At 38.9% G+C, this 23626-nt stretch overlaps 2 protein-coding genes across 4 annotated transcripts in view; one reads left to right on the top strand and one right to left on the bottom strand.

The window, feature by feature from the left end:
* Positions 1-2028: 2028 nt before the first annotated feature.
* Positions 2029-4226, bottom strand: rbm12ba (RNA binding motif protein 12Ba). The gene is made up of 2 exons (XM_027171931.2): positions 4071-4226; positions 2029-3816 (listed from the first exon to the last, which is right to left on the bottom strand). The coding sequence occupies exon 2, from the start codon at positions 3804-3806 to the stop codon at positions 2502-2504; it is 1305 nt and encodes a 434-aa protein (XP_027027732.1). The 5' UTR covers positions 3807-3816; positions 4071-4226; the 3' UTR covers positions 2029-2501.
* A 51-nt stretch (positions 4227-4277) lies between these two features.
* The window catches only part of tmem67 (transmembrane protein 67), a 31051-nt gene continuing 11702 nt past the window's right edge, over positions 4278-23626 (top strand). For all 3 annotated transcript variants that reach the window (XM_047808461.1, XM_027171906.2, XM_047808460.1), the window contains exons 1-24: positions 4278-4522; positions 6352-6440; positions 9214-9298; positions 10304-10403; positions 10577-10643; positions 10771-10842; positions 10940-10996; positions 11609-11763; positions 13124-13232; positions 14145-14231; positions 14422-14487; positions 14557-14713; positions 15688-15811; positions 15899-16004; positions 16085-16141; positions 16266-16364; positions 16854-16952; positions 17330-17416; positions 19060-19162; positions 19387-19526; positions 19611-19751; positions 22219-22299; positions 22864-22980; positions 23074-23190. In XM_047808461.1, the coding sequence (XP_047664417.1) occupies positions 4321-4522; positions 6352-6440; positions 9214-9298; positions 10304-10403; positions 10577-10643; positions 10771-10842; positions 10940-10996; positions 11609-11763; positions 13124-13232; positions 14145-14231; positions 14422-14487; positions 14557-14713; positions 15688-15811; positions 15899-16004; positions 16085-16141; positions 16266-16364; positions 16854-16952; positions 17330-17416; positions 19060-19162; positions 19387-19526; positions 19611-19751; positions 22219-22299; positions 22864-22980; positions 23074-23190 (2517 nt within the window). In that variant the 5' untranslated portion in view covers positions 4278-4320. The remainder of the gene's footprint in view (positions 4523-6351; positions 6441-9213; positions 9299-10303; positions 10404-10576; positions 10644-10770; positions 10843-10939; positions 10997-11608; positions 11764-13123; positions 13233-14144; positions 14232-14421; positions 14488-14556; positions 14714-15687; positions 15812-15898; positions 16005-16084; positions 16142-16265; positions 16365-16853; positions 16953-17329; positions 17417-19059; positions 19163-19386; positions 19527-19610; positions 19752-22218; positions 22300-22863; positions 22981-23073; positions 23191-23626) is intronic.

Raw genomic sequence — 23626 nt, 5'->3', positions numbered from 1 at the left:
TATTGTGAGAACTCAGAGACCCCTCCGAGTGGACATGTCTCAGGGTGAACCGCAACTCAAACTTTTAGCCGAATATTGACTGATCTAAATATACTTCACTAGGTCTCAGACCTGGATGAGAATGAGCAAACTTCTTTATTGCAGCCAATCAGCCAACAATTCCATTGAGCTCAATATATACCCTGGTGCCTCTAGGCACCTACGCTTTATTTTACATACATTCAGGCAATTTCCTATTATTTCTCAGTTATATTTGAATCATTACTCATTTACATGACCTTTCTAAATTCCCCTTATTCTCCAGAATCAAGGTCTGCCCTTGACTCACATTTACTGCCCTTTAAACACTTCCTGTTATTTTCAACCTTTTTCTTCATTGTTATTAAAAAATGTGCTCAAAAGAGCTTCACTTCCTTGTTCTTGTCACATTGCTCACTCAGTCTTTCATGACAGACGTCTGGTGGCTTTTCAGCATCCTCTTTGCAGCTACAACTTCTACTGCATATACTGTAATTTTCGAACTGATTATACGTTAACTTTGAGTTTGGATTATGATAAACATTCTTAAGCCCTTGCTTTGTATATAAGTGGAGTTCTATGTTCTCCTTAAGCTTGCTGAACTTTATGATCTCAGTCAGTCACTTTCCAGACTGGGCTTGCACATGCATATTTTAAGCCTTAGTTCCTATATTTCTACTAAAAGGTTACCTGCTACTAAAGGTCAGGTACTTCCTTTCCACTTAGATCCTCAGAGTCAGCAGCTTCTTCTCCTGCTGAGTCTTCTAGGAGATGCACTGAGTAGCACTGAGTCTGGTTACTTTTACTGATTGTATGATTACAATAAACTTCTTTTCTTGTTTACACTGACTCAGGTGTGGTTATTTGTATGTTAGTCATATCTATCTATATATATATATATCTATATCTATCTATATCTATCTATCTATCTAATTATATATATATATATATATATATATATATCTTAAAACTATCACAACATCTGGGGCCTACTCCCATATGTCTTATGACACCAGTTGTAATATTTTGTAAGGCACAATACTTTACTTTGGGACATTTTTGAGTTTCAAGACTTTTCACAATATTCCACAGGCTGCATAAATTTTTTTATTTTATTTTTTATACCACCGATGTGGGTAGTCGTCGGCACTCTCACATTCGGAAGTAATTTGGCCCAGGACCGAAAGGTGATGTCCAGAGTGGTGAGGACAGCAGGGATTGCTATTAGGACCTCTCTCCACTGTGTCACAGATATCTAATCCCAGTGATCCTGTGCCAGTAGATTTACCTCCCTGGACAAAGTCTCTTCTCGATGCTCCTACTCAGGAGGGGTTTCTAATATTTAGGCAATCTGTCTACTTAATGGAGACAAGAGAATCTGCACATGCATTCTATCTATCTGTTTATTCGCATTTCTCTAGAGGTTTCTGTGCAAAGTGTCAGAAATGCAAGGGTAACTCTGACATCCTTTGAAATTTCTCCAGCCTCTGTGCGATGCTGAGGAAGCAGTAAACTGCTGTTGATAAGGTCATAACTCATAAGATAAGGCAGCACAATCACAAATGGACTTTTCGATTTGAAATATGTCCGATATTATGCGTCCTTTAATCAAAATTGCAAACTGTAATACATCATTCTCACAATTTGTGACAACATAAATGCAATACAAATTGCAATAACTTTGAAATTTAACTGGAAATTTCCATGCATTAACTCCTGGTTGAAATAATCTCAATATGTAGAAGTTGAATATTGTTGATCTGTGAATTGTGCATTTCAAATGAAGGTAGTTGAGTCGCGTGTTCAAATCCTGGCACCTCCAAGCTGCCACTGTTGGATCCTTGAGCAAGACCTTTCACCCTGAAATGTTCAGTTGTATCCTGTCTCAAATGTATATCATTCGGACTGAATCATCGGCTCAACGAGCAAACACAAATGAATTTTAGAGTCTGGCTTGAGATGTATACACAAAGTACCATTACTTCAAGAAAAAAATTCCACAGGCATTGATAATTTAATACATCTTGGTTTATTGTGCAATTATACAGATACAGTAATTGCCATTTCAATAGCAACAGTGAAATGTTATATCACATCACATTTGCACAGTCATTAATACTTGAATATTCCCAGAGAACTTTGACTCTTAAGTACATTTTTTGCTTTCTTGTCTTGTATTAAAGAATGGAATGTCTGAAGGATTTTTCTCCATCCTTCTTTACATTTTGTGGAATATTTGAAAAAACACATGTCATTTCCTCTTACTATAAAACAAGAACTACCCAAAATAAGCTTTGTGCAAGTTTTGTTTTAGTGAAATTCAGGCAAGCAGAGCAAGCACTCTCCATGTAGAACAAGAGCCTCTCTGGCACCTTCCTCACATGCAAGCTGAATAACAGTCTTGTCACTCAAGTTGTCCTTTTCATCCTCAAGCAGCTCGATATCCTCTTCCCAGCTGTTATCCTTGTTGAACGAACTTCACTTCACGTCAGGGGGGGAATTCCACGTGCTGACGGATGACTCAAGTTTGAACTGAAAGTCTGTGGCCTTTCCAGATCAGTACAACGGTTATGAGACATTAGGTCTTTCATTTTTTCCTTAGTAATGGATGAGACGTCAATTGTATGCGAGCAAACTGTAGTGCCATTCATGTTCATGGCTAAAGTATAGTCCTCCGGCTGTGTAAATATTATAAAGGCGGTAGATGTTCTTTCCTTCCATTTGTTTAGCAGATGCAGGATTTTACTGTTTGGTATGTCAGGACATGAAAACAGGTGTCTTATCTCACTCTTGGTAAACGTTTTAGGAAGATTCCTCACCATGACGTAATACTCCGTATTAAAAGAGGGAGAATTAGAGCGCCGCCGTTTTGGCGAGCTCCAAAATGAGTCGGGCCTTTTACCTAGAGAATTCTTTTGCAAACGCCTATCAGGAGAGGATCTGTCCTGCTCAGAGAGTATGGAACTCAAGGAGTTTTCACGATGCTCCATGGCGCTTTCCCACATTCTCTCATGGGCCAATCTGACCTCTACGGGGAAGTCTCTTGGGCTTCTACAGCTATAATTCAGGCCCTCCTCAGCCTCCTTAAAACTGGCCATCTTCACTAGACAACACTGGTCCTGCCTTTGTAAAGTATCTGTTATTACATCCACCACTCTGAGTCCTTCAAGGAACTGGCAGACTTCCTCTTTGGTGATCGTATTTGGAAGTCCGTAAAGCCGAAGATAACCTGGTTTGCAGGAGCTGACGTCTCTCACTCCGCCATGTTGCTCTTCCACATGATGTTTCCTTGGATCTGCAACTTGATTTTGAACAGGTTGTGTCTGGTATGCTATTGGACTCTCATCAATTGCATCCTTACTCAATTTGAGTACATCTGTTGATGGAGTAGGACTGACTGGTGGTGACTGGACTTTAGATTGCAGTCCTTGAACAGCAGCCCCTAGATATAATAAAGTCTTGTACATCTCTGTTGCAGTTATCTGAAGCACTGGTTCACGTTCCACTGAAGCACATTTCCTTTTCCTTAACTTCAACTCCATTTTGTGCTTAAATTCGGCCATGCTGCTTTTGTAAAGCGTAACAGTCGACCCTTTGAGAGGTTTTCCTGAATGCAGCATGGCCAACTGTCCAGCTCTCTCTGAACTGAATATAATAAACGCTTCACCCGTCTTTCCCCCGGTGATATGGACACATCCTTTAGGAATGCTTAAGCCATGAAAGAACTTGCGAATATCTTCATGTCCTGCTTCAATATTCAGACCCTGCAAACGCAGTACTACTGCCATTTCTGCCTGGCTAAGAGAAAACAAAACACAAAGTAAACATTGCTTACTAAGAAATTCAGATATTAAAAGATGGTGTAAATATCACAAAATCCCAGTCTAAATTAAATGCAAAAAAAAAAAGAAAAGAAAAAAGAAGAAATCCTCCTCTTCCTCCTCCTCACAAATCAAGCCTCAGCCCCCACGTGCTGTTTTCCACTGTCTTCAGAGAAGTATTAAGTCCAACGAAGAAAAAAAAAGTTCAAGTCTTCTTTTCAAACAACTTACCTTTCACGCTGTCGTGAAAGATGACAATAACGTATGATCTTATGCGTAAAAAACAAAATTATTTCTTTTTCGCTTTTCAAAAGTTCAGCTGCACGCGCACACCACGCTGCTACTTCTGCACGAGCCCACCTCGGAATAGAAGGAACCGTTCTGCGCGTGCAACTTTTCTGAGGTAAAGTAAGGTCCTTGCCCACACCGGAAAAGGCGGGGCGTGTATATAAGCGTAGTTTCCGCTTCTGCTATCTGCACCATGGCGACGGGGACGCCAAACTTAAAACTAGAGCTGTTTTACGGATACGTTCTCATTTTACTGTTAAACTCAAACCTGTTTTATTGCCAGCAGTTTTCTATTTCTTTTTCCAAACCTTCGGGTTGCGGAGATCAAAATTATTTTGATATTTCCAGCTTGACTTGTGTGAAATGTGGACCAAACCAAGACAGAAGTAAATCAGGTAATGCTATGATGCTATGATGCTAAGCTAACTGTTTTCTGAGGTTCATCCTAAATAGCTCCTGCTTCATACAACAAGTAAGTAGGTTATAGTAACTAAATAACTAGTCTACAAACTAGTTTAGTTAAACTGAACTAATTGGCCATCGTTTAGTTAATCAGGTAGCTATTTGTTGGTGTATTTGTTACATTTAACAAGTTACATATTGATTGCTTTGTTGATTTGCTGTTGTTATGCTTTGTTACACTTAACCTGAAATGCACATGGGTATCTTTTTTTATTTTTTATTTTTATTATAAATAAAGTAATTAAACCAAACCTGAGCTTTACAAAAGACAGTTTACAATGTTTACAGTGTCCCCTGTAGACACCAGATGACGCACGTGATTAAATTAAATTCAGTTCAATTCAATTTATTTGTATAGCGCTTTTAACAATCCCCATTGTCTCAAAGGAGCTTTACAGAAGCATGGAAACAGGAGACAGAGAGAAAAAAGAGAAATTAATAATAATAATAATAATAATAATAATAATAATAATAATAATAATAATAATAAGGATAAAAGTAAATAAATGAATATATACAATTAAATTTAATTAATACATTTTTTAATTAATAATTAATACAATTTTAAATGATATATACACACACACATATACATACGTGTGTGTGTGTATGTATGTGTATATGTATGTATATATGTCGCTTTATGTCGCTTGTACAACAGTTTATAATAGTGCAACCGAGAGCTCCTGAGGAACTAACGGGTCATCGTTAACTTTGAGTTCAGCGAAGATCTGATTGCTGAAGTAATTATACTGACGTACGTGTCCCTTAGTGACACGTTTTCGGAGTGCGTAGGAACCCTTCCGCCCTCCCACTAAAGGATGTGTCCTAGTTTGCAGGGGTTAGTATTGAAAACACAAGATCAATTATCAGAGTTGGTCTTACCTTGAACGCTTACCTTGTCTTAATATCTGAACATACTATTGAACATTATATCATTTCCTAATCATACAAATGATTATATAAATTCATATAAAAGGTAAAGAAAACTTATAATTCTATAATCTTCTTTCACCAAGATGATGGGTACAACGGTCTAGGTACAGTGTCTGTTCCTCTTTTGGTTGATCAGCTTCCTTCTGGATCTCTTCTTTACAGTTTTAATCAGATATATTAAATCTCTTTATTTAGAAATTTTAGGTTTTCCATAGCTTCCTTTTTCCTTGCTTTCTGTCTTTGTTGTCTTTTATTTAGTTTTTTTCTTTTGCGGCATTAATTTCACTTTGTTTCTTTATTGTATTGGATGAGATTGTCACATAAGGAAAACCAGGTGGACTTTGTATGGCAGTTACACGTGATATGGCAGTTACTCCACTCCCAAAATTTCTATCCACATTGCTAATAAAGACCAGACCATTCAGATTTCCTAAAAACATTATAATAGAATAGAGCTGTATAATCAGATTACAACCTATATATATATATATATATATATATATATATATATATATATATATATATATATATATGTATGTATGTATACATACATTTTTTTTTCACAAACTAACCATATTTTTAAAATACTAGAATTTCCATCAATAACACAGACACTTGTGTGTAGTTTGCAAGTTGGATCGATAGAAATTGTCACAAATGCAATAACTTGTCCTGCTTGCTTGTAAATGTAATCGAGTTTGATCATAAACCTTAATTAACAAAGTGCATACAAAGCAGTGCAAAAGACTAGATGCTAAAAATGTCCAAAAATAATTATATTTGTTAATATATTTCAATAAATAATGCTATGTACTCTTCACAACAGGACTGAGCTGTGAGTGTCAGAAGGGTTTCAAGGTCCTGAACAACAATGGAGGGTACATTACCTGCCAAAAGTGCCCAGAAGAAAAACCGGTATGAGCTCATATGTACACGGACGAGCAAACTAGTAGAGCATTGCAGTGTTACTAAATGACCAGTGTCAAGCACAAGTGCACTAATTACACCTGATTAAAGCAAGTCTCATCGTATATACAGAAGCAGGACTATTACAACTAATACTTATCATTTGATTACCTTTAGTAGGTCGGATGGATAGTTAATAGTTTTGTAAGGGATATGACAAAGACGAACACAATGCGCAAATCCTGTACTGTACTTATTCAGATTAGGAAAAAAGAAAATATACTATATATATATACACACACACACACACACACACACACACACACATATATATATATATATATATATATATATATATATATATATATATATATATATATATATATATATAACACACACACACTAATATATATATATATATATATATATATATATATATATATATATATATATATATATATATATATATATATATATACTAGTTTATATATACTAGTGTGTATATATATATATATACTAGTTTCTTATCATGCCCTATGTTTCAAAGATCGTGTGTATGGGTAGATGTCATTTAGTAAATATATATAATTTAAAAAAAACCAAAAAAAAACCGGAGGGAGTCCGGTTTGGGGACCACAGGATTTCGTCTCTGCTTTTTGCAGATGATGTTGTCCTGCTGGCTTCCTCAAACCAGGACCTTCAGCGTGCACTGGGACGGTTTGCAGCCGAGTGTGAAGCGGCGGGGATGAGAATCGGCACCTCCAAGTCCGAGGCCATGGTTCTCAGTCGGAAAAGGGAGGCTTGTCCCCTTCAGGTTGGTGGAGAGCTCCTGCCTCAAGTGGAGGAGTTTAAGTATGTTGGGGTCTCGTTTACGATTGAGGGAAGGATGGAGCGGGAGATCGACAGGCGGATTGGTGTATCTTCTGCAGTGATGCGGTCGATATACAGGTCTGTTGTGGTGAAGAGAGAGCTGAGCCACAAGGCGAAGCTCTCTATTTATCGGTCGATCTACGTTCCTACCCTCAACTATGGTCATGAGCTTTGGGTCATGACCGAAAGGACAAGATCCCGGATACAGGCGGCCTAAATGACTTTCCTTCGCAGGGTGGCTGGGCACTCCCTTAGAGATAGGGTGAGGAGCTCGGTCACTCGGGAGGAGCTCAGAGTAGAGCCGCTGCTCCTCCACATCGAGAGGAGTCAGCTGAGGTGGCTCGGGCATCTGTTTCGGATGCCTCCTGGACGCCTCCCTGGGGAGGTGTTCCGGGCATGTCCAACCGGGAGGAGGCCCCGGGGAAGACCTAGGACACACTGGAGGGACTATGTCTCTCGGCTGGCCTGGGAACGCCTCGGTATTCCCCCGGAAGAGCTGGAGGAAGTGTCTAGGTAGAGGGAAGTCTGGGCATCCCTGCTTAGACTGCTGCCCCTGTGACCCGGCCCCGGATAAGCGGTAGAAGAAGAAGAAGAAGAAAAAAAAAACATTTTTTGAACATGGCACATGTGCTTTATTGCACTTCATCAAAACTACATTATTGTGATGTGCAGCATAAAATATCCACAGTATTAAGGAATAATTAAGAAGTGCTTCAAACCACACAACACACACACAATCCCCATTTATTATTTGCTGATAAGTTAAAGCTTGGGAAATTTACAGTCTTTACTACAACTGGTAAACCGATGATAAAACTAGTGTTTGCTACATTGATAAAACTAGTGACTAGTCGATAAAACGAGTGATTATTACTTTCTAGGAGTGTGTCATGTAGTCCTGTCTGCAGGTATAGACAGAATCCACTAAACTCAAGATATCAAAGGGCACCACAGCAGAAAACCTATAAATGATCGGCCTATTGGAAGCTGACATATTGTGTACTGATTGTGAAATTTACTCTGACAAATTTTCTCCAATAACTTGTATGCTCACTTGCTGCCTTTATGAATTGCGTACAACCTCGCAGCCAAAGTCTGAAGTAGACGGTAAAATAGTGGTGATTTGTGAGTGTTCAAAATGGACCCATGTTACATCATTTGCAATCTTTATGCACCAGAACGTGATTATAATCACAGAAAGAGGAACAAATTGTGCAGTTTATTCAATTTAATTCAATTCAAATTTCATTTGTTTAGCACTTTTAACAGTGGACATTGATTCAAAGCAGCTTAATATATTACAAAACGTTATTGAAAGAATATTATACAAAAATTAATATTATACAACCTCCTGAGACCTGTATGCTACTGTTGTGTACATTACAATTTCTATTGACTGTTTCTCTTAATTCATAGCTGATAACTATAAATTTAATCAGTGTTTTCAAGGACGCAGAAGAATTATACCTAACAGTCCTCATATAATTTTGGTACAATAATTATATAGACAATGAAGTGAGAAAATGTTATGTCCTCATATGACATTCGGGTCTCAAGAGGTTAATTAGTCTTATATTTAAATATGTGTGTATTTATCCCCAATGAACAAGCCTGAGGTGAGTGAGGCGACTGTTGTGAGGAAAAACTCCCTTAGATGGAAGAGGAAGAAACCTTGAGAGGAACCAGACTCAAAAGTGAACCTCATCCTCATTTGGGTGACACTGGAGGGTGTGATTATAAACTGTTATAAACATCGGAGAGTGTTATGTATAACATCCTTTCTACAGTCTGACAATTGTGTATCAATTAGGAAGTTGTTGTCCTCAGTTTATGACATTTATCACACATGATATTTCTTTGTGATACAGATATTACACTGAATACAGTCGTCACATTGTACATTGTTTGATAGGGTGTTACGCAGGATGGATATGAATGTATCATTTGTCCAGACGGAGTGGGGGGAGACGGGAAGTGCCAGTGTGACGGTGTTCTTGGTGAGTTGTTTGTTGTTGTTTTTTTTAAGCAACACTTAAGGATCTAAGCATCTATAAATGGTACTGGTGTCTCTGTGATTGTGTGCTTATTTCCTACTCACGTAACATAAATTGTGTACGAATCATCAAGCGAATGAAGAGGTGACATGAATTGACAGACATTGATTTATTTCACAATTAACGAAGCCAATCAAAGCAACTGCAATAATAATAATAATAATAAATTGGTAATTTACTAAAACAGTTTTTCATATTTCTAGTACAGTTTGGAAACTTGGGCTTGAGCATGGAAATGGCTGGTGAAGGAATTTAGCCGATTGCGATCAGCATCAATACGTTCGGAAACATTGCATTGCCTAAAATTCACTAAGCATTTCAACAAAATGAAAACTACAGTTGGCAAATTTTTGTGACTCACCATCAGCTTGTTTGAGAGAAGGGGACTTCTTTACACGGAAAAGTTCTTTATACTCCCTCTGTAAAAGATGGTACTTAATTGTTGAAGCTTTGGCTGGTGATTTGTGAAGTGGTGGCACCTTAAATTCTAATTAATAACCTGTTGCTTTTTTCCATAGAGGCACATCTACAAGATTTTTTTTGTAGCCTTCTCTTTACTGGTAGTTGTACTGTATACTGTATATATCGGTCTTCTTGTTTCTGTTTCCATTAACAGATTTGAAGTCTTTTCATTTAACACAAATACTCTCACAAATAATCTAAATAGCGATGATAAGTTTTCTGTAAGAATTTTCCCCATCATTTATTAAAGGACTCCGCACTTTGTAACAGTCCAAGGCAAATCTCTTCCAAGTTTTTCCTCCATGTGAGAGACTTTGTGTTTTCTGACTAACATGATTAGCTGTAGTTTTGAAATAACAGAATCTGGTGAAGACTTGGATGTTATAGCTGCTGTATCATAAGTGACAAAAGATGTAAAATGTAATACATAAACAACATTTTTAAAGGAATATAACATAATATTTTACAAATTGTCTGTTTGGACAGTGGAAAGACATGTAAATGGCACCCTTCTCCAAGAAGCTATGTGTGTGAGGTGTGATGGAACAAATCCAGCTTTTTCTTTCCCTGATGCAAAAGGCGACAGGTAATTAGTGTCTCTCTCTGTCCTCTGTCTGTCTCTCTCTCTCTCTCTCTCTCTCTCTCTCTCTCTCTCTCTCTCTCTCTCTCTCTCTCTCTCTCTCTCTCTCTCTCTCTGTGTATATTCTGTGTTATTTTGCCTTGCCTGTCCATCAGCACATGTGTGTCCTGTATGTGTAGATGTGTGCGATGTCAGGAATCCTTCATCAACACGACTCAGTCCTGCCAATGTGGCTCCAACAAGCTGGTGAGAAAATGAACATATAGTATCCATTAGGGATGAGATGTAGAAGCTACAACTACAATTTTGTATTTTTATATTAATTAGAAGACTTAAGTTTACTTTTTTTTTTTAAATCGAATATAACATACAGCTTGGAGGAATGTGCTTCCCTCCAAACAACCTGCCCTATCCGGTCAGCGCCACAATCAGTTTTACTCCGCTGGTAAGCACTTGATGAGAATTTAAAATGTCGAACAAGCTGGAGTGCTCAGTCATTTGTAATTGGAATTCATTTTTAATGTCCTTTGGTTTTGGGCCAGGCTGTTACTTCTGTCTGGTTCTCTGATTTCCTGTATTCTTCTGCAGCCGCATGTCAGGTAGGTACACACACACACACACACACACACACACACACACACACACGCACACACACACACAAATATGCATGCACACTCACTGGCTCATCACCCACTCACGCTTTTTTTAACCATCCAAATTGTGATGTGTATTAGTTTTGGAATTTCCATCTCTATTTATTTGTTAAACCAAGACAAAAATAATACTTAACATTTAACCCCTACAGTAAAAGTCTGAAATTAAATAACAGAGTACAGAATGTGCTTAATGCTGGCTTGATGTGTATAACCACATCCTTCCTGCTGTTTTCATTAGAAACAAAACAAAAATCGAAGAGTGCAATGTGCATGTACGAGAATGTACAAAGAGATGCTAAATTTAAAGTTTGTGGTCTGAGAAGTACTTTGTATTGTTCCGTCAGTTTTTTTTAACAACCTCCCACCCCACATGACCTTTAAAATGATTTGCTTGTGTATTAATTAAGCTCTTATTATTTTCTTTCATTCTTACATATTTATTCACCTTACATTTGTACGATCCAGGCTCTTTAAAGTCCTTGAGGCTAAAAGTAATTCCTAACTAAAGGTTTATTGACACTATGACTGACACTGTGTTTTTTCCTTGTTATGTAGTTGTTCACTAATCGGACAGCATGCCAGGCTCTGGGGAACATGTGCGTGTTGAACATGCACTCCTTAAGCACTGTCAGCAACGATGCCTGCGGTCTCTACAACACCATCTACAGAGCAACAGCAGCACAGGGCAACAACCAGGACAACCCGTACTGGTACATAGGATACACATGTGCATGTGTACACACACACTTGTCTTTGTCTTAATTCTTTGTCTTAATTCACCATTTATTCATATTCACAACTAGGGTAAATTTAGAGCAGCCATTCTGCATACAAAGTGTGTGTGTGGGGGGGGGATGCGTGTGTGTGTGGGGGATGCGTGTGTGGGGGGGGGATGCGTGTGTGTGGGGGGGATGCGTGTGTGTGTGGGGGATGCGTGTGTGTGTGTGGGGGATGCGTGTGTGTGTGGGGGGGATGCGTGTGTGTGTGGGGGGGATGCGTGTGTGGGGGGGATGCGTGTGTGGGGGGGGATGCATGTGTGTGGGGGCGGGTGCGTGTGTGGGGGGGGATGCGTGTGTGTGTGGGGGGGTGCGTGTGTGTGTGGGGGGGTGCGTGTGTGGGGTGTGTGTGTGTGTGTGTGTGTGAGAGAGAGAGAGAGAGAGAGGGGATGTGTGTGTGTGCGTTAGAGAGGGTGAGGGTGTGGGTGTGTGAGAGAGGGTGTGTGTGTGTGTGAGAGAGGGTGTGTGTGTGTGTGTGTGTGTGTGTGAGAGAGGGTGTGTGTGTGTGTGTGTGTGTGTGAGAGAGGGTGTGTGTGTGTGTGTGTGTGTGTGTGAGAGGGTGTGTGTGTGTGTGTGTGTGTGTGTGTGTGTGTGTGTGAGAGGGTGTGTGTGAGAGAGGGTGTGTGTGCGCGCGGGTGTGTGTGCGCGCGGTGTGTGTGCGCGCGGGTGTGTGTGCGGCGCGGGTGTGTGTGCGAGTGTGTGTGTGCGCGGGTGTGTGTGTGGCGGGTGTGTGTGTGGCGGGTGTGTGTGTGTGCAGCGGTGTGGTGTGTGTTGTGTGCGAGAGGGTGTGTGTGTGAGAGAGGGTGTGTGTGTGAGAGAGGGTGTGTGTGTGAGAGAGGGTGTGTGTGTGAGAGGGGTGTGTGTGTGTGTGTGTGTGTGAGAGGGTGCGTGTGTGTGAGAGGGTGCGTGTGTGAGAGGGGGGTGCGTGTGTGAGAGAGGGGTGTGTGTGTGTGTGAGAGGGGGGTGTGTGTGTGAGCGAGAGGGTGCGTGTGTGTGTGTGTGTGTGCGCGTGTGTGTGTGCGCGTGTGTGTGTGCGCGTGTGTGTGTGTGTGTGTGTGAGAGAGCGTGCGCGTGCGCGTGTGTGTGTGTGTGTGTGTGTGTGTGTGTGTAAAGAATAATTATATATACTAGAAAATGATACTCTTGTGAGCAGCAGCATACTTTAAATACTAATAAATTTGATCAGATACAGGAATTGATGAAATTTATATTGAATGTTTATGAATATTTATTACATATTTATGAATACATAAAAATGCTGATGTGGAAGTGTGTATGTGATTTGCACCTACAGGAGGATAAACCTGCCCTGGCTGTATTATGGAGAACAGCCAGGATTAGCATCAAGAGTATTACAGACTGAGCCACTACCTGTAGGCTTCAGCTTTAAAGGCACAAACAAGGTATAGATCCATATATATATATATATATAAAACCAAAAATATCTTAAACTTAAAATTATCTTTATCACGGCTTGTCTTTTTAATCTGTTGCTAGTAAATCAGAGGATACAGCTAATTCCAGTTTACCCTCCACAAGCACTACTCCTTCTCAGTCCTCAACAAGTGCCCCAAGGCAGACCCATCATTCAGTTATTCTAGCCCCAGTCCAGATGGTTAACGATTTAAATAACGAGTCATCCCAGTCGACGTCATGCACTACTGCTGCAATTTTAATATAAATATAATATAAATTTTTTATAAATAAATAAAAGTTAATATATGACTTCAACGTAAATTATCTTCCTACCTTAAACATTCCATGTGCTAAATGGATGGGAACTTTAGGGGAGAGTGGATGCATGTGCTTGATAAGGTCTGACCTTGCTGAGGTGACTGAGAGGTCACCTAATCACAGATGCACACACACATACCACACACACACACACACACACACACACACACACACACACCTTAAAATAAATTACCACCACCTCTGAGTCTGAGTGTGTTTTTTAGATGTAGATCAAAACTGTCACCACACTTCCCACCTATTATTTGCACCAGCCCATCCTGATGTAACTAGCTAGAACCGGCTTTTCTGCACACATGCACTTTATGCCAGTAGGTTATTTTTTTTTTTTACTCTTCAACCCTTAGTCATCTGTTGTCTTATGTGACTTTGTGTCTTTATGTTCTGGAGAAACATTGTTTTATTTATCTGTGCGTTGGATCAGCTATATATGCTTAAAATGACAAAAGCCTCTTGACTTGTAACTCATTTCTGTTCCTGACATGTTAATTCATTGCGATGCTTCATTAAATTAGTTATCTGTTTTTTTTTGTTTTTTTGTGTGTGTGTGTGTGTGTCCACAGAACACTAACATAGAGCTGCGGGTCGCGGTATACACAGCACAGGGAATGTTTATAAAATGGGAGAATGTTGGCAGAAGAGTCCTGCAGGTAAACCAGTGCTGTGGCTTATACACACACCTCATGATCTGTTCACATGTACAGAAAACTAGAACTATATCAGCCCATTAGTGCCAAATCACTCCTGATATCAAGTGCTTTAAGTGAGATTTAAAATGGTTTTAAATTTGAATATATTATTAGATTTTGTTTGTTTGATTGATTGATTGATTGATTGCAGCTTTGTCCAGACACCTTAAACAGACAGCAAGCTGCTTACACATTTGGGACAGCTTACAAGCAAAACGTGAGTATGGTGCATTAGTGTATGCAGTCAGGACAGTATGTTTTGGTTGCTTACATCCTTTCTTCTCAGTGTGTTCTCTCAGTGTCGGATCTCCTGGCTGATTATTCGGAGCCTCTGTTTTATGACGTCTTCCTGGTGCAGCGGAACTCTGCAGGGGACGAGCGGCTCCTGGCTGTGCCTATTCTCAACCTCAATCTGCAGTTTAACGGCCAGTTTGTCAACCAAGGTAACATATAAAGTTTTAAGGTGTAGTTCTATATGAGTGTTGTCAAAAAAGCAAAGCACAAAAGTGAGTGATTTCTGTTGCGCTAATTATTATATCGCGCACACACCGAGTATATTTTGTGAAATGTTTTGTCAAAACAAGCATTAATTTACAATTTGTGCAAAAGTCTTTGATTCATATTTCTAGATTTTTCCTTTCCATCGCCCTTGTCCCACTTGTTAGTTTCCCCATTGCACTATAAGGAAGGTGAAGGCAAGCGTAGGCTTTTTCTGAGACCGAGAAATCAGACACGATGCTTTCCCTGATGACCAGATTTTAAATGGATGAATTTACGACTGAACTTCACTTGCCTAAAGTAAGCTGTAATAGCTGATGACTGCTTGGTCAGACTATCATTTAAACCGTGGACCTGTTTTCTTTACAGGGGAGCGCATGAAATGAGGTTGAGGGCTACAGCTTGTCTTTAATGGTTAATATTAAAGGTCTAAATATCTGGCAGCCTCACAGCTGTGTAAATTCAAATTTATTTGTATAGCACCTTTAACAATTGATATTGCCTCAAAGAAGTGTTACACAACATAAACATAAAATTAAAGGCTAATATAAAGATTAAAATAAAAAAAATTTCAGTACCCCAACGAACAAGCCTGATGTGACTGAGGCAACTGTGGCGAGGATAAACTCAGTTGGATGGTAAAGGAAGAAACTCTGAGAGGAACCAGACTCAACAGGGAACCTCATCCTCATTTGGGTGACACTGGAGGGTGTGATTGTAAATATACAGTCTGACAAATGTTGTATTGATGAGGAGGTTGTTGTCCTCAAAGACCACATGTAGTGTACAGCTCCTTTTAGTACGTCTGAATACTTTATGAAGCAGAGTCCAACTGGAGCTGAAACCTCTCTGGATGTTTCTGACTGTTAACACCACTTGATTGGCACCACTGTTTTTTGTCCTAATGTCTGTCTCCTAGCCTCTGACATGAATAGCTGGTACCTGACACGACGGCTGATGCTGATCGATGCTTTGAGTGGGAGAGAAAAGAATCTGACAGCCCCCCCTAAAGTTATTCGTGTCGCCAGTGAATTAAAAATTAGGTAAAAATGCATAAAATTACATTTTAGCACCCAATATAACTTTTGATGTTTAGTTATCTTAAAAAAAGTGTTGTGTATGCCCTGTAGCTTCCAGCTCGTGCCAAACACCCAGAAAGGACAGGTTTACCCTCCGCTGATGACCGTGTCCTACTCTGATATTCTTATCACTGACCAGAACAAACAAACCGTAGCTGTAGGTACACAGAGATTATAAACTAACTGTGCATGTGTGTGTGTCTACAGTTAATAACTTTGACATGTTGGTGTATTTAGGTATCATTTTCCTTGGAGTATGAGATGGATCAGAACGAAGCACGAGTTAAAACTGATGTAAGTGTTAAAATGAGACTCAGACTGAAAAAGACAAAATTGCTATAAAATAGTTCTGCTATATGATGAGGATGATGAGGAGGAGTAGGAAGATGATGATGAGAGTGGTGTCTGTGTGGTCCAGATTGCTCTTGGTGTGTTGGGTGGAGTGGCTGTTGTTTACTCTCTGTTGAAGACCGCTAGCTGGAAAAGAAGGATCGCTTCTCCTCTCATTGACATACAGGCAAGGACACACACCCGCACCCACCCACCCAGACACACACACACACACACACACACACACACACACACACACACACAAATTTGCAAGCTTCTCTGAATATTGTGAGTTTAAAGTATATAACAGGCTCTGATTCGAAAATAAATATGACAATCCAAAGATCACGCTATTTAAACATATTAATGTGCAAGTTGTTCTGGGTGAAATTTCCTTTAACTTATAGTTCAAATGCAAAAGTATTTTCATGCATCAAAATAATTAATGACTTCATTTACCAAAATTCCTTATGATGCCCTAATTAAAATGTGTATATATATATATATATATATATATATATATATATATATATATATATATATATATAGATATATAGATATATATATATATATATATTTTTTTTATTATCTATTTAATTCTTTTTGCTTTTGATTTGTATTGACTTCTTACTATCACTGGTTACTATTAACAAAAAATGTACTGTATTTCATTCAGACAATTTTGAAGTTCCTGCTGTTCTACTCTGGAGATCTGGCAAATGTTTTCTTCATCATCACGGTGGGAACTGGTCTGTATTGGCTCATTTTTTATAAGGTCAGTTATTTTATTATTTTTATTTTTAAGGAATAAAAAATTAATGTTCTAATTTGAATTTACAATAAGTTGTATGTCGGGTTGGTAAAATATGGAAAAAGTCAAACTTGGGTAAACATTGACATTATTTCTAATAATATTAGTATTAACATCGTTAAACAATGCTTTATTTCTTTACACTTGAACTTGCTCTCCTTTTTTAAAGCTTTGGTATAAAATGTGGTACAAGTGTGTATTACAATATATTGATAATATCAGCAAGAGGCTATTTTTTTTTTTGTTCCTCTGTTATTGTTGCTCTGTATTCTGTCTAAGCTGTAGAGGTACTTCTTTTGATTTTACCTGATGATGTAATATACTTTTTTCCTGTTTTCCAGGCTCAGCAGTTTGTGTCTGTATTGTTGCCATTGCCAGCTCAAGAGGAACGTTTTGTGATATATGTTGGCTGTGCTTTTGCACTTAAGGTAATATATGAGATGGGATGATATGTACCTTTATTAATCCACCATAAGGGAAATAAAGCAGGTCAGCTGTCCCAATAACTGTAGGAAACCTAGCCTTCTTGATATGCCTAATCAAATAATCCTTGGGCCCAGTGGCTACATCTGTATTGTTTTATATAATCTGAAACCATTGATTAAGTTGTAATCAGTGATGCTGCCTGAAGATGTTCATTCTTTTGTGTTATAGTGGGTCTTACTTCAGGGGGGACGATTAGGAACAAATAGAAACCCACTAGATCCAGTAGTGGGTTCTTGTTTCTATCGTAGCACCTGCACCAATTCCATATACGTCTCACTTTGTTTTTCCCGCAAAACAATTTCATGCCCTAAAACGTCAGCAGTGTATCGTGGCCGATACTGGGGTAACTTTTCTTGTTGGATTATTGCTCATTAATATATGCAGTTGTAAAGCAAACAACATTCTGTAACAACAAGAAATACACATAATAGACGGTACAGAAAAACTATACACATACAAAAGGACCCTATAGAAATATCGCACGACATATAAATTGAGGAAATAAAATGTCATTTTAAATGTTGACATTGGCAAGGAAAACTCCTTCAGACAATATTAGGAGGAATATCCATGAGAGGAACCAAACTTCTGTAACCTCATCTGGGTGACACCAGATAGCACAATTCTAAATCATTTCATTCAAGTTCTATCATGAAGGCCATCTTGTTAAAGTTGAAGTCAGCTGTACACTGATGGAGACTTGAGTGCAAATCTGTTTGTGGCAGTTGCAGTCCAAAGACATCTTCCTGTATTCTAAGTTGTACCATCCACAGCAATCCCATATATCTTCAGGCTCTCCATGTGTGGTCATTCTTATCAGCAAAGCGTGACCTCCTAAGAGATGAGAATCCAACCACAAATATCAGGATAGATCATGTGGTTCTAGAGAGCAGAAGGAGTCAGATTATCTGGTAGGATCACACAATAGCTCTAGCACCCAAGCAAGGGTCATTTAAATTCTTATTGAAGGATGGCAAGTCTGAGAACTAGGATTTGATATCGTATAAGGAATGTTTGCCACTGCCTGAACATCTGCACTGCTCCCTCAAGGTCTTCTAAAGCAGAAAAACATTTCTCTCTTCCTCATTCATTTTTGTAATGAGCTTGTTATTATGGTAAAGAAGATGCCGCAACACCCTGTAATCGTGAATACTACTGTATTAAATAGCAATATTTCATTGAGGAAAACGTCAACTGAACTGAACAACATAGTCTCACCTGGAGTTGCCAAAATGACTGTAAAAAATTCTGGATGATCATAAAATACTGCAGTTTCAGCAGAAGTAAGATGGATGACTAATCAGAAGATCAAGAAGCAGGTTTTAATAAATAACCTGGGTTTCAACAAAGATTGGACACAGCTGGTGTTTATCATAATGTCACATTACACCGATGAAAATGTGGTACACAGGTGGGACTAGTTTCTGAATCTCAGCTGCATACATTTCATGTAATATTCTTTCTGGAAGTCATTTACATAAATTACCATGTGATGTGTGTGTATATATATAGGTGTATTTTTTTTTTTTGTAACTCCGCTCCATAAGTTAACTTACTAACTGCGTTTCACTTTTATATTCTGCAGGCCGTGCAGTTCCTTCATGAGTTGTGGTTGCAGATGTCCGTGGATATATTCTTTATAGATTGGGAGAGACCTCGAAGTGGCAAGTCCAGTAAATCTGTGGACGGTAATTCTCATAATCTTTCTTGTAATGCAGTGCCGGTTTATGCCTCAGTTCCCATTTCTTCTTCAATAAACATTTCTTAATGTATCTATGACCTCTATCTGACCTCTATAACCTCTTGTTTAGCAAGTGAGCTTTAGTTGCCTTTTAAGATTTCAGCAAAATAAAAGCTGCAGGTTAAGTGACACAACAGCAATGGAATATGTGTGTACTGTACATGTTTTCAGGGTGTGGTGAAGGAAAGACTGCAGCACCTACAGTCAGCATTTGGAGGACTTACTTTTTGGCTAATGAATGGAACGAGATCCAGACCATCCGTAAGATCAATCCGACCTTCCAGGTTATCTCTGTGCTCTTCTTCCTGGAGGTAAGCCGCTCTACACAAATTTGCCATAGATGTAAGTTTACGTGAATGTTTACATTTTGTGTGTGTGTGTATGGGTACTGACAGGTGGTGAGATTTTCTAGCCTTGCATTGAGAGATCCTTCTTCTGAGCTTCAGCGTTCAACTGAGGAATACATACCTGCCTACAGCCGCATACTGCGCTATGGTGTGGCAGCTGCTGTGTGGCTTTGCATTGGTTTCATACAGGTACATAAACACACACACACACGCACATGACACAAATGACACAAATGTTTGAATATGAGAACACAGAATATGCTCTCTCCACTATATATTAGAATTTATATAGGATTATGTTCTTATACACACAAATATCACCATATGATGTTTTTTGTACTTGTTTCTAGTTGTGTGAAACTGACAAGGTCTCACACACAGCCACAATAAAACAAAGCCTTGGGATTGGAAATGAACACGGTGTTAAGAGATTTCACATATTTCGTTCCCTCTTTCTTTCTTTCTTTCTTTCTTTCTTTCTTTCTTTCTTTCTTTCTTTCTTTCTTTCTTTCTTTCTTTCTTTCTCTCTCTCTCTCTCTCTCTCTCTCTCTCTCTCTCTCTCCCTCCCTCTCTCCCTCCCTGTATCCTGGTCAGTGTCATAATGGATCCATATATGTGATCACAAAATATAACACATTGCATTCCTCTAAAATAAGAATCAAAATAATATATTTTCTCCCTGAAACAAACCAGCACAAATGAACAGAATGTTTAATTTGGAAATCAGCCAACGTCCTTGCAACCTTGAGCACAACCTGCTGCTGTTCTCATGCTCTTTAATGTTTGTTATAAAATTAAGTAAAAAAAAATCAATGTGAAAATCAGCGTATTGATGTATCAGTTGTTACTTTTCTATGAATGTAGCTTTGACAGCTATAATTTAAACCTGAGCTTTACTTCAGTGCACTCTTTCTAATACATGGGCTAGTGTGGTTGACTCACATGGGCTATTGTGGTTGACTCACATGGGCTGGCGTGGTTGACTCACATGGGTTGGCATGGTTGACTCACATGGGCTGGCATGGTTGACGCTCATTATAGTAAGGTTCATAATAAACGTACCAAATAACCATGTTCTTACTTAACAAAGAAAATGTAGACTGTTGATATGGTGAATCTTTATAAAACAAAAGATGTTTAACAATTATGGAAGATACAGTTGATGATTATTCAGATACAGAGTAATATGTTTATTTATCCTTTTTGCAATGGGATAACATAACACTGATTACATGAGAATTACTCTGTTTTTAGATCAGAGAAGAGGTCACAACTGTAATTCTGTTTGCCCTCAGTGAAGCGGCCTTTAATCAGGCTTTGGATAGAACGAGATTCTCTCTATGCCTTAAATCAGGCCTTCAATGACATCATTTACACAGTTGTATATGTGTAATAAATGAGAAGACAAAATGGGTGAGGTACAGACACCAAGAGGTGAGGTTTATTGGTTAAATCAAAATGTAAAATGTAAATTATAATCACAATACGGTGCATCACACTTGGGTAATGAGTCAAGTGGAAGTGGAAAATGTACATTTGTGCAGAGAATGACTCACCCATGTTGATCTCTTAGCAAAGAATGAGCTGTTTACTTGATTTTTATCATCAACTGTGTCTGGTACGGATAAGGGAATGGTGTTTGGTTAAGTCTGAGGGGAAAATGTGGTGAAATATTGTAACAACCAAAAGCGCAGCTTGGTCATAACGCTTGATAAGGAGAATCGATTTGTTTTTAGATGAATGGATGTGGTGTTTGATTAGAGCTGATCTTCAATAAACTCTGCTTTCACTCTATACCATCCAGTCTGACCAATTCGGTCTTTACCTTTTCTTTATCATGCTAGATTGGGCTAGTCGGGTCAATGTGGTTATTCTAGACAGATGGATTTCTTAAGGAATCGGTTTTAATCGAATTTTTATTTAGCACAAAGGATGAAATAATATTAAATAATGAATGGATCTACGACTAAAAATTACGCAAGTTGTGAAATTTAATTATGCACCTTATGATAACATTGTGCATACGGTACATCTTTTTGTAGCTGCTATAACATAAGCGATCGGTGAATTAAGGGCAGTGTAGGCTGGGGCTTAAGTGGCTCAAGTGGTTAAGGCTCTGGATTGTTGATCGGAGGATAAGGGTTCAAGCCCCATCACTGCCTTCTCTGCTCCAGGTCACTGTATTATAGCTGCCCCTGTGTGCTGACCCCAACCTCCTCAGTTGGGATATGTGAAGAATAGAACTCCACTGTGCTGTAATGTATATGTGGTGATAAAGGCTTCATCTCACAGTTGTTTCACAATATTACAATTAACTAGAAATGATGGATGGCATGGTGGCTTAGCACGTTTGCCTCACACCTCTAGGATTGGGAGTTCGATTCCTGCCTCCGCCTTGTGTGTGTGGAGTTTGCATTTTCTCCCCGTGCCCCGTCCCCCCGGTTTCCTCTGGGTACTCCGCCTGATGTTGGCACAGGCTCCCCGTGACCCGAGGTAGTTCGGATAAAAGCGGTAGAAAATGAATGAATGAATGAATGAATGATTGGATGAATGGATAAAATGGAGTCTGAGGCAAATTGCTATTGTGTAAGTGGAATAAAACACTTGTGACACAAAACATCATGGTTTGTACAGTAATGTGTTTTCTTTTCTCCAGATCATCTTCTTCTCTGTTTTCTATGAGCGCTTTGTGGAAGACAAGATTCGGCAGTTTGTGGACCTCTGCTCCATCAGCAACGTGAGTCTACCTTCTGTAGCAGCTCTAATCTGTATGGTGGTGTATACTTATCTTAATCATAATCTTTCAATTAGAACACATTCTGCGATTTTTTTTTTTTTTTTTTTTAACATTTTAAATATTCAGCGTATTCTACTAAGGCTAGTGCTGTTGCATTGTGGGTGTTTTCTGTCATTTGGGATCGACTGGGAAACAGCTTATACTTCCTGTTAGTAAAAAAAAATAAGTTAGTGAGACAAAACAACCTTTCCAACATCAGTGAATAGAGTAATTGCATATGCAGCCGTAGTTTGAACTGTTTTTGGAATAACACATACTGGATCCAGGTTTCAGGTTACTTTTTCCTAACTTCTCACAATTAGAACATACAAAAACAAAAAAAATTGGAATATTTCGTTTTACAACTTTTTTTTATCAGCCCAACACCCATAAGGCATTTATCAGATTCTTACAAATTTGTGCCTGTTATTCGGATCATAATAAATCTGGGACTAATAAAGCTGCATCTCAGTTATTGTAAATGTATTTATTTATTTATTTATTTTGTGATTGGATGTGTTCTAGGTATCAGTGTTGCTGCTTTCTCTTCGCTGTTTTGGCTACTACATTCACGGCCGATCTGTGCACGGCCATGCCGACACCAACATGGAGGAGATGAACTCCAACCTGAAGAGAGAGGCAGTAAGAATTGTTAGAAGCATAGATTTGTGAATATTTGATGGTATGGGATACTAAAGTACTGTTTGTGTGTGTGGGTGTTTACATTTTCTGTAGGAGAATCTTTGTGGCCAGAGAGGACTGTTACCTAATTCTGACGTTCAGACTTTTCAGATCTCGGTAACAAGCCGACTGAGGGCGCAGTATGATCGCATATTCGAGCCGCTCAGCAGAGTAAGCACTGTTTGATTTCTCTCATTTGGATATTAATTAAATAATATACACACATTAAATATATTTCAGGGTTAAGTTTTTTAAAAAGAGGTAGATGTTCAAAGGTGTACAAGACAGTAGTGAGACCAGCTTTGCTGTAGGGGTTAAAGACTGTAGCAGTGAGGGAAAGACCAGAATGAGGTAGCGGAGATAAGGATGTTGAGGTTCTCTTTAGGAGTGATGAGGATAGACAGGATTAGGGAAAGAGCACATCAGAGGGACAGCTCAGGTTGGGTGTTTTGAGGACAAGGTCAGAGAGGATAGATTGAGAGGGTTTGTACATGTACAGAGGAGGGAGATGGTTATATTAGTAGAAGGATGTTGGAGATGGAGCTGCCAGGTAAGAGGTCAAGAGGAAGGCCAAAAAGGAGATATATGGACGTGTTAAATGAGGACA

Source organism: Tachysurus fulvidraco, chromosome 25 (genome assembly GCF_022655615.1).
Source record: "Tachysurus fulvidraco isolate hzauxx_2018 chromosome 25, HZAU_PFXX_2.0, whole genome shotgun sequence".
Classification (NCBI taxonomy): Eukaryota; Metazoa; Chordata; class Actinopteri; order Siluriformes; family Bagridae; genus Tachysurus; species Tachysurus fulvidraco.
Note: the sequence above shows the minus strand (reverse complement) of the source record. Positions and strands in the feature narration are given on the sequence as shown.

Excerpts from the sequence above, each read along its gene's own strand:
- rbm12ba (XM_027171931.2), bottom strand. The coding sequence starts at position 3,806 with ATGGCAGTAGTACTGCGTTTGCAGGGTCTGAATATTGAAGCAGGACAT.